Raw genomic sequence first — 10172 nt, 5'->3', positions numbered from 1 at the left:
AGAGCGTCCGTGGACATACAATTTTTTTGAGAGATGCACAACATACATATAAGCAGAGTGCCACCGCTCGGCTTTCATCTTGGCCCAGGAGTCAAGCAGGACCGCCAAGTGTCCACACAGTAAGCTGAGTGTCTTGTTGGTGTTCATGGCAAACACGATAGCCGAGCATCTAATGTGTTGACCACAGTTCAGCTTAATTTTAGCACAGGATAGCTGTATGCCAAGATGACCCTTTTTTTTTTGCCGCACCACGAGGCCCAACCGAGATTGACGCAGCCGCCTCCCCTGCTTAGTCTCGCCCGATGGCCGAGCGAGCCGATCCCCAAATCCGGGACAGCGCCGGCTAGGCAATCTTCTTCCTCCTCCGCCTCATTCCGTCCATTCTTCCTCGCTCCATAGCCGTAGGATCGCCGTAGCACCGCTGCGGACTGGCCAGCCAGCCGGCCGGTCGAGGGGTTGGAGCGGGAGTAAGGAATTACCTAGGGAGTAAGGAATCGAGATATGAATCCTTGACCCCACAAATTTGTCTGACCCCAGTACCCCACAGCTAAACATTGTCTGGTCTGAATTAATTGTGTGCCAATTAGTTCTCAGGCAAGCAAAGATAGATCAGTTTTGTTGAAAAAAACTGTAGGGTACAATATTTAGTTTCCATTTTGGCGAGACAATGTTTAGCTGTTTTTGATATGAAAGGAAGGACAAAAAGGAATGTACAGCCCCCACAACACAAAGTGCACCACGCACCAAAAAAGATAAAAAGAAGCAAAGCTACTAGTACCAGATCCAGAGGATATATGCCTTGCTTCACCTCAGAAAAAGAGCATGAATTCAGACAGAATTCACATGCCTTGCCTCAGGAAAGAAGAGAAGAAAGATTATATTCATTGCCATCTCTCGATCAGATATTCTTGCTTGCCTTGTAGTCAGGTAGGTAGGTTTCAGGTTCTCAGACAGCACCTGTTGCCGGCTAATATTCCTTGCTGGCGATCCAAGGAAAGGAAAGACATCATCTCAAGTGCCCAAGTTAAGTATCCATCTCAGTGCAAATGAGTACTTAAGATGCCAATGCAAATTTGCAGCTGCGCTAACTATATATACACACGTACCTGACAAATGGTGCGTGTGCTATCAATCGAAAATTAATATACTACACACACATCAGTTGCATGCAAACAGAGCCACAGAACAAAATGCGACCTTCCGAGACAGCCCCTGAGTTGCTGATGATGGCTGCTCGGGAGGGCGATTCGGCACGATTGCGTGATCTTCTGGGCAACCACGATGCAACTGCGACTGCAGTTCAGCTCGTTGTGCCCATGCCTGAAGTCATCGTCAACATTGAGGAAAACTCCCTCGCCATCAGCAGGGTGGACTCAATTCTCCATGTGGTTGCAGCTTGTGGAGACACTGCTGAGTTCCTGGAGAGCGCAAGTCTGATCCACAGCAAGGCCAAGCACCTTCTAGGCACCGGCAATAACAAGGGTGACACGCCCTTGCATTGCGCAGCCGGAGCTGGGAGGATCAAAATGCTCTCTCACCTCATCCATCTGGCGATGGCGGATGGGGGTGGTGACGCGAAAGTGAAGGCAGTGCTGAGGAAGCAGAACAACAAAGGCGAGACGGCCCTCCATGAGGTCCTTCGCCTGTCCGACAAGAAGATGGTCAGGGGAATGGTTGAGAAGCTAATGGAGGTCGATGCCGAATTGGCTAGCCTCCCGATTGCTAATGGCACCTCGCCATTGTACCTGGCTGTCTCGCTAGGACACGATGATATTGCGGAGCTGCTGTATTCTAAGGACAAGGCGTTGTCCTACTCTGGACCAGATGGACAAAACGTCTTGCACGTTGCGGTTCTCAGGAGCCAAGGTTTGTATTATTGTTGTACGATTTTCGAGGAGTATTTCTGTTCCGTCATATCATATTGTACGCGTTTTTAAATTTCCAACTAGCATAGTGGCCAGTGCTAATGCGTGGGCAGCATATTTAGTTTATGCAATTATTGTTTAAAACATAACAATCTTGTTTTGAAGCTATACTACTGGAAAGTTCATTTATTAAGAAATGGACTTTACAGTTTCAAGGAAAATTGCTGGTAGCATGTTGTGTGTGTTATGATTGTCGTGATAAAAGTCATAAGATATAACAAAAAAAAGAGTATGCAAACTTTGGAATCTCTTACATTTATTTGTTTTAGTTTTGGGAAATCTTTATTTCAATTGATTTTGTATGCGTAAATTTAATTAGATTTCCAATGGGCTATGCCTTGACACGGCCAAACACGTTTGCCAATGCACAAATTTTACTTCAGATTGAATGAAAGTTGGCACGGGGGCTTGATCATGCCCCAAAGGGTGGCACTGGTGTCTTTAATGTTAAATATCAATAATTATTGCATATTTGAACGAACATCGATTAGCTAGAAGCATTACAACAAGCACATCACAATTACCTCGAGTGATGGCATATACGGTAATTTATTTATAACATTTTCAAATAATTATAGAATTATAAGCAACATTGATGATAAGTTGATGTATTATTTCACAATGATTCTAGTTTGTCTATTTAGATAAACACACTGCAAAAAAGAATGTCTGTTTACCCTTTTATATATGTTAGGAATATATTGTATTTTATAAAAAAAATCATATTCTAATAATGTAAGATATGTAATACCTGGTCTTTCAATCATTCTCAACTTTGTATTTTGGATTCCATCTAGTTCACAAATAAGTGATATTTTGTCACATAGCTTGATCCAGTCATGTAGAACTCTGAGCACCAATATCATGTAAATTATTTGGACTAGAAACTATCACATATATAGTTTTTTCTTGAAATGCTTTTACAAAGTATTATAATTGTCATAGGTATCAAGCATATATTACAATAAATTTTAGTGCTTGATGCTGGAAATCATGTCAATATCCAAGCGTTTCTTCATTGTGATATGGAGGGAGTAAAACATTTATGTATCAGTTTTTTTCTCCTATAAAGGGTGCTTTTATTAACTCATAATGTAGCATCAATAATGTACAATGCATAATGAGGATACACCCAACCTCTGCATAACTAGGATACAAACAGCCAACACAAGCTCACGCACACTATAGAAATAAAATGCCTACAACATTAAAGTTATATAAGACGGAAACTATGCCTATAGCAGACCACGTATGGAGCCAATCTGTAGAACGGTACATAACATGCAAAGCATATGAAATTTTATCATTAGAAATCATATTATTTCTACATAGCCAAGGCAACCATAATATGGAAAATGCTCCCACTCTTATTAGTATATTAAACTTGTTAGGTATGCCATCGAGCCGGTATATATATTGGCAACACTTTGGGCGGATGAAAATTGGATAATACATTGAATGGCTGATCACACAGAACATGGAAAATTGCGATTAAAAGATGTGTTTAATTGTGTCGCCATAAGGACCAAAATGACACTACCCTGCCAATTGCATCGAGTGAGGTTGTTCTTTGTCAGCACAACCCGTCGGTAAAGGTATCACATGACAATTTTTACTTTTAGTGGTAGTTTTCACTTCCATCTTTTGTTGTTATCCACTGGAGTCTCCGAGTGCGAAAACACCTGGTACTTGTAGTAGGCCGTGAAAGACCAATTTTGATTAAGATTCCAGTGAAGCTCGTCCAGGGCCTGGGTCAGGTGGAATAAATTCAAGCAGCCAACCAAATCCTGCTTGAAAGATATATCCGGCCGGGACGAGCTCAGAACTTGCACAAGTGCAACACTCTTATCGTGTGAAACGCGCTACAAGGTTGGGTACCGCTCCCAGAGAGTACCATTTTGCAGCCACTTGTCCTCCAAGAAGTGAATCTCAAAGCTTTCCTTGATCAGAAAGGATCCAAAGCAGAAAATATGTTATTGTGTCGTCATCAGCCCTGCCTAGAAATGTGAATCATCAGGTTTGCAATATGCATGCAACAAAAATTTTGGGCCCAAATATAATTTTGCGCAAGAGACTTAGCCAGACCCCTTCCTTGGTAAGATATTTATATGACCATTTCCTAAGTAAGGAATTGCTTTTGAAGTGGAGATCATGTATAACAAGTTCTCCCTGGTCTTCTGGTCGACAAACCATGCTCCATTTGATTATACTATATATTTTTATTTTTGATGTCAACTTGCCAGAAGAATGTGGATCTGTATTAATCCAGCCTTTGTACGTCCCTATTCGGTAGTACAATTTTTTTTAATACAGCTTGTCCTCCAACCGAGAGCAACTTGCATTTACAAATACGTAGGCCTTTCTCCAAGTACTCTTCAACGTACTTCTACTCTGCATTAGTGATGCACCGGTAATGATTTGGAATTCCCAGGTGTATAATATGGAATTGGCCTTGCGCACAACCGAACAAATTGGTGTAATGCGAGGCTACCTCACCGGTTCTCCCAAACAGAACTGTTCACTTCTATGGAAATTAATTTTTGAGACCCCACGTCTTCTCAAAAGCTGAAAGCATTTTTTTTTTGGAATTCTAGCCTTTTCATGGCAATGTTTCGTAAAAAAATACTGGCATTTGCGTATTGCAAAATATAAATGGACCATCCACAAGACGTGGCACAACCCCTACAACTTGGCCTTCCTGTTTGGCACTCAATGAAAATGGCCAACATGTCTGCAAGAATGTTGAATAATATTGGAGACAATAGATCACCCTGATATAGTCCTTTATTCGTCTAGAAGTAATGGTCATCCCCATCATTGACCTTTATAGGCACATTGACTCCAGCAACCAAATTATCGACCCACACACGCCATTCTCGAAGACGGCCTTCATTCTAAGGGTCTTCTGGAGAAAAAACCATTTGAATTTGTCATAGGCTTTTTCAAAGTTGATTTTGAATATTCCGACGCATATTCTTTCTGTTGCACCTATTGAACGGTCTCACAAAGGATGACTACTCCATCCAGGATATTTCTTCTTTTCATGAAAGTCGTTTGAGATGTCCAAACAACATGGTCGGCAACCGCATTGAGCCTACTAGTCGCTACTTTGGCAAAAAAATTGAAGCTCGCACTAAGGAGATAAATGGGTATGTACTGCTGAATCCGTTCAGCCTCCTTACTATTTGCCAAACAAAATATTTCACAATTTTTTTAGCCTGGATAGGTCTAGTTGGCGAGCATGAAGAGAAATAAACATCTCTATAAGATCGGACTTGAGGACATCCCATATTTCCTAATAGAACTCTGTGAGAAAGCCATCTAGACCCGGAGGTTTGTTGTGCTCTATTTGGAACACTGCACCTCTTTGCTCCACTTCCGGGAAAGGTGTTGTGCGGATGCCATTTTCTTCTGCCTTAATGTATGGTATATCGTCCGTTTGTGACTTCTCGGCGGCTATATGCCCCTCATTCCGAGTCCCAAATGCAGAATTTTAGTGATTTCTGATAAACTCTTTAAGCTCCTATCCTTTGATCCAGCCATCGTCCTATTGGAGATATTAAATAGACCTTTTCCTGTGATGCCCATTGGCAACTATATGGAAATATGTTGTGTTACTATCACCTTATTGAATGAACTAGGCTTTAGATCTCTGGTACCATTTGATTTCCTCTTCTCATAAGAGTTGTGTTATCTACTAATTAGAATAATCTTTAATCCCAATCTCTCGTGAAGATAGAGCATGATTCTCGGCAGTTTCCTCGATGTCATCAATTGGAGCAACGAGATCTTACTTTTTTTTCTAAAAGCCAATGATGTATTTGGCCCATCAAGTTAGGAATTATCGTGTGGCATCGATTTTAAAATTCCATCTATGGATCTGTGTTCAACCAACTGGAAGCCTTCGCCAAATGTTCTTGATCAGATGGGCAAAGCCCTATTTAACCATCCCAATTAAAATTTGAATGGGTGGCTTGCAGCCGAGGGATTCATAGAAGTAGAGTAGAAAATGGTAAGTGCATGGTCCAAAAGAGACTCGATACGCTCAAGTGGACGCACAATTATGAGTGGGTATTTTAGTTTCTAGGCGGTCTCCATGAGCAGATAATCAAGTTTTTCAAATGTCGACATCGGGTGATCACTGGCTCAGGTGAACTGGCGACTTGGCAGACTAGCCTATCCTTGGTCAAAACTGACGACTTGGCATACTTTTTCTTTAATCAATATAACTGGTTGATATTACTCAACTTGTGCTCTTTCATTACACATGTATGGACGTAACAAAATTATGCTTAAACGCATGCAATAGCTATCAGTTTTGGGAATAGTGTATTTAAGCATGCATTGTAGGGTCTGGATCATTGATATTGTGTCCTAGTGTATCTTTTTGGTGACACCTATTTCTTATATGTTTGTCTATTGCCCCTACTGTAGTTGTAGGGATGACAAATAAGCTACTACAATGGAACAGGGACCTCAGCAAACAAGGCGACTCACGCAACGGAAGTACACCTCTACATTTTGCTGCGTCATGTGGTTTCGATCAAGCAGTCGTATCGTTGATAAATGCTGACAAATGTTCAGCATATCGGCCTGACAACAAGGGGTCATTTCCTATACACATAGCAAACAAGGCTTGTGTAATTCGTGTGTTGTTGGAGAAGTGCCCCAACTGCGCAGAACTAAGGGACGCCCAGGGTAGAACCTTCCTTCATGTTGTCATCTGTGACAAAAAAGACACTCTATTTCGCTATGTTTTTGGTCTTTTTCGTGCAAGCCATCAGGTGTGGAGGTTTGCATCGATCATGGATAAGCAGGACAATGAAGGCAACACAGGGTTACACCTTGCTGTCCTTGCTGGGAGAGTACGGACTTTACATTGCTTACTATGGAACAAGGAAATCCAGTTGAATTTACCAAATAATGATGGGAAAACTGCATTAGATCTTGCACTGAGCAAGAAACCCACTGGTGTTCATTTTGGGTTGGTACGTAAATCTGTCTTACTAATTATATTCTTAAAAGAATAGAAAGGTCTAATCTTTCATTTAGTATGTCTGAGTTACAACAGCTTATACTATGGCATTGCTCGTTTGACACTAAATTGGCGCCATAGTGGCTAAATGGTGTTAAATTGGCGTTTAGCATGATACCTCTCCAAACGCTGTAGCACCGAAATATCGGGCTATTTAAAACTATGTTTACAAGTAATTTCAAAGTACATATTATACCCACGTGTTGCTGCGGGAATTGGTTGCAATTATCTCTATGAGGTATGGTTGTATAAAACCTTAGCATTTGGATTAACATTATGAGAACTGAAACTAAAATACATGTACTTTATTGTGTTTTAATGTATGGTTGTAGAATCCTACGACAATATGAGAAATTGGACTAAATACATGTAACTCGTTGTGTTTTATTATTGTATAGTTGTCAAATATTTATTGAAAACCGATTGAATTAAAAATGTTAAAAATTGGTTTATAAACATATGCAAATTCATAATTAAAATTTCAATAAAATCATATAGGTAAAATATATTTGTATATATAAATTACATGTTTAGGGACCTAAAGTATAATTTACCCTTTATATGTCCATAGAAAATGTTAGAAAACCCCAATTTTTGGGTCACAACTAAAAAATACCCTAGTTTTTTTAGCTAGTTGACATTTTAAGAACTAAACTTATACATTACAAAAGAGGATAGGAGTCCGTTTCTTTTTAGCACCACTACAAAGGAGGTGCATGCACCAGCAGTCAAAACAAACTTATACACACTATGATTTCATTTGGGTTGGATTTTTTTGAAATCATACAACCACTAAACTCATAGTTCAAAGTCGCTAGCCATGAAACATCGGTGTTTTGCGAGTATCATAATAAAATCTATGGGAAATTTATTCTTGATATACTCTGTACCTTGGTTGTTGCAATGATTATTGTTCCTTCATTTTAATGTCGAGTCTCAACTTTTGTCAGGATTCGTGGTATCAGATATACACTCTGCTAGCGGCTGCTGGTGCTAAATATGGTGCTCACCTTAAAGAACACGAGCCTCAACTAAATGAGAAGGAGGAGGCAGACAAGATCAACGGTTACATACCAACCATTGCCATTGTTGCAGCACTCCTGGTAACGGTTTCATTCACATGCGCTTTCTCCGTACCAGGTGGGTACCGAGCCGGTGATGATCAACATAAAGCTGGCACGCCAGTGCTTTCCCAGAACTACTTTTTTTTAGGGTTCATCATGGCCAACAATCTTGCATTGCTTTGCTCTGGCCTTTCCCTTGTCAGCCTCATGTACGCTGGACTGACCACCATCGACCTCAGGATACGTGCGAAAGCATTTATCCTCTCCATCGTGTTCCTCAACAGCTCAGCCCGAAGCCTGACAGCCGCATTTTCAATTGGCATATACGCGGTGTTGGCTCCGGTTGACCGTACATATGTTGTTGTTACAATGGCGTTTAGCACTGTCATGCTGCTTGACATTGGGTGGTTTGTGTACATGGCAACTGCAGCCCAATTCGTGCATTTTAATAGGCTTGGTATGAGAGCATGCTTGCGGTTTGCGTTTACAATGGCAGCCACCCTTATGGTGTCTCTCTGGCCATATGCATTTACTATCATTTTCTTGATATATTCTAGAATCAACGGAGTCCACTAAGCCTTGGTAAAGCGGTCAGTCTTGAAGACAAAATCAATTAATAAAGTTGGTACGTTAATGGTATTTTATTTTGTTCGTAGAATGTTTAGTAATTGTTCTATATACGTGACCTAGTTTTTGTTCCAGACCTAATTTGTAAGGGTCATCTTGTCATACGGAGAGTTTGTAAACTTTAGTACTACATTGTATGACTCTGTTGATGAGTGTTGTCTCATTATTGTGTTCAGCACTAGCATTCTTATCATATACTCCCACCATTCACTTTTGTAAGATGTTCTAACCTTTTCTGAATCGGATGTATATAGATGCGTTTTAGCGTGTTTATTCAATCATTTGAGTATGTACGTACTCCATATTGAAATTTCCAAAAATCTTATAAAACTGAACAGAGGGAGTACTATTTATCTTCCCTATCTTGTAAGATGGAGTAGGTTTTTGGCATTGAAACTGCATGGTTCAGTCTTGGCCGGGTGATGGTTTTGTTATTTCAAACCGGGCTCATCTCAAGCCTCCCTTCTCCATAATCCGCTCATTCAGTTTGTATTGGCAATGCTCTTGGTAGCACGCATGACTAGTCAATATTGCGGAAGTGAATCCCTTAGGCTTAAATATGGAGGGAAAGTGGGTTGCAATCTTTTTATTTTAGCCAGCTAAGTCTTGAACTCAAGACCTCTTGGCTCTTATACCATATAGAATGGTAGGCATAAGCCAGTTCACCCAAATGCTCAAGCCGATGGGAAAGCATGGGCTATGCTTTAATACGTCGAAAAATGCTACGATCAACAACACATTTCTCCACTAGCTCTGCAAATATCTTGAGGCACTTGAGGGTTGACAATCCAGAAGTATAGGGGATCGCAACAATTTCTGAGGGTAGAGTATTCAACCCAAATTTATTGATTCGACACATGGGGAGCCAAAGAATATTTGCAAGTATTAGCAGTTGAGTGGTCAATTCAACCATACCTGAAAGACTTAATATCTATATCAAGGTGATTAGTAGCAAATTAGTATGGCAACTTGATAGTAATGGTAACAGTAGAAGCAGAAACAATAGCAATTTTGTGGTGATCATAACAGCAGCAACAGCGAAAGTTACTTAGCAAAGGTCAATATATGGAAAAGGTAGGCATTGGATCAACGATGGACAATTGCTTTGGATAATATTCATCGTGTAGCAGTTATAACCTAGAGCGATACAGAACTAGATCTAGTTCATCAATGCAATGCAGGCATGTATTTCGTATATAGTCATACATGCTTATGGAAAAGAACTTGCATGACATCTTTTGTCCTGCCATCCCATGGGAGCGGGGTCCATAAGGAAACTAAGGGATATTAATGCCTCCATTTAATAGTGAACTCGAACAAAGCATTAGCAGTTAGTGAATACACGAACTCCTCAAACTACGGTAATCGCCGGAAAGAATCTCAATTATTGCCACATTGCAGTATGCGGATAATAACTCGTAATAGGTGCACATAACTTGCAAGATAAGATCAGGAACACACATACATTCATGAAAACATAATAGGTTTATATCTAAAATCATTGCACCCGGGCCCTAGTGA

At 40.4% G+C, this 10172-nt stretch overlaps 1 protein-coding gene across 1 annotated transcript; it reads left to right on the top strand.

Annotated features, from left to right (window-relative positions):
• The first annotated feature begins 1143 nt into the window (after positions 1 to 1143).
• LOC119289330 (ankyrin-1-like) lies at positions 1144 to 8656 on the top strand. Its single transcript, XM_037568684.1, has 3 exons — positions 1144 to 1866; positions 6360 to 6913; positions 7911 to 8656. Exons 1-3 carry the CDS (start codon positions 1167 to 1169, stop codon positions 8598 to 8600), a joined length of 1944 nt encoding a protein of 647 aa, XP_037424581.1. The 5' UTR covers positions 1144 to 1166; the 3' UTR covers positions 8601 to 8656.
• The last annotated feature ends 1516 nt before the right edge of the window (positions 8657 to 10172 follow it).

Source organism: Triticum dicoccoides, chromosome 4A, assembly GCF_002162155.2.
Source record: "Triticum dicoccoides isolate Atlit2015 ecotype Zavitan chromosome 4A, WEW_v2.0, whole genome shotgun sequence".
NCBI lineage: Eukaryota > Viridiplantae > Streptophyta > Magnoliopsida > Poales > Poaceae > Triticum > Triticum dicoccoides.
Note: the sequence above shows the minus strand (reverse complement) of the source record. Positions and strands in the feature narration are given on the sequence as shown.

Bases quoted from the DNA above. Each gene is read 5' to 3' on its own strand.
- LOC119289330 (XM_037568684.1), top strand. From the start codon at position 1,167: ATGCAAACAGAGCCACAGAACAAAATGCGACCTTCCGAGACAGCCCCT. The intron at 1,867-6,359 runs GTTTGTATTATT...CCCCTACTGTAG, and splicing joins TGCGGTTCTCAGGAGCCAAG to TTGTAGGGATGACAAATAAG. The intron at 6,914-7,910 runs GTACGTAAATCT...AACTTTTGTCAG, and splicing joins CTGGTGTTCATTTTGGGTTG to GATTCGTGGTATCAGATATA.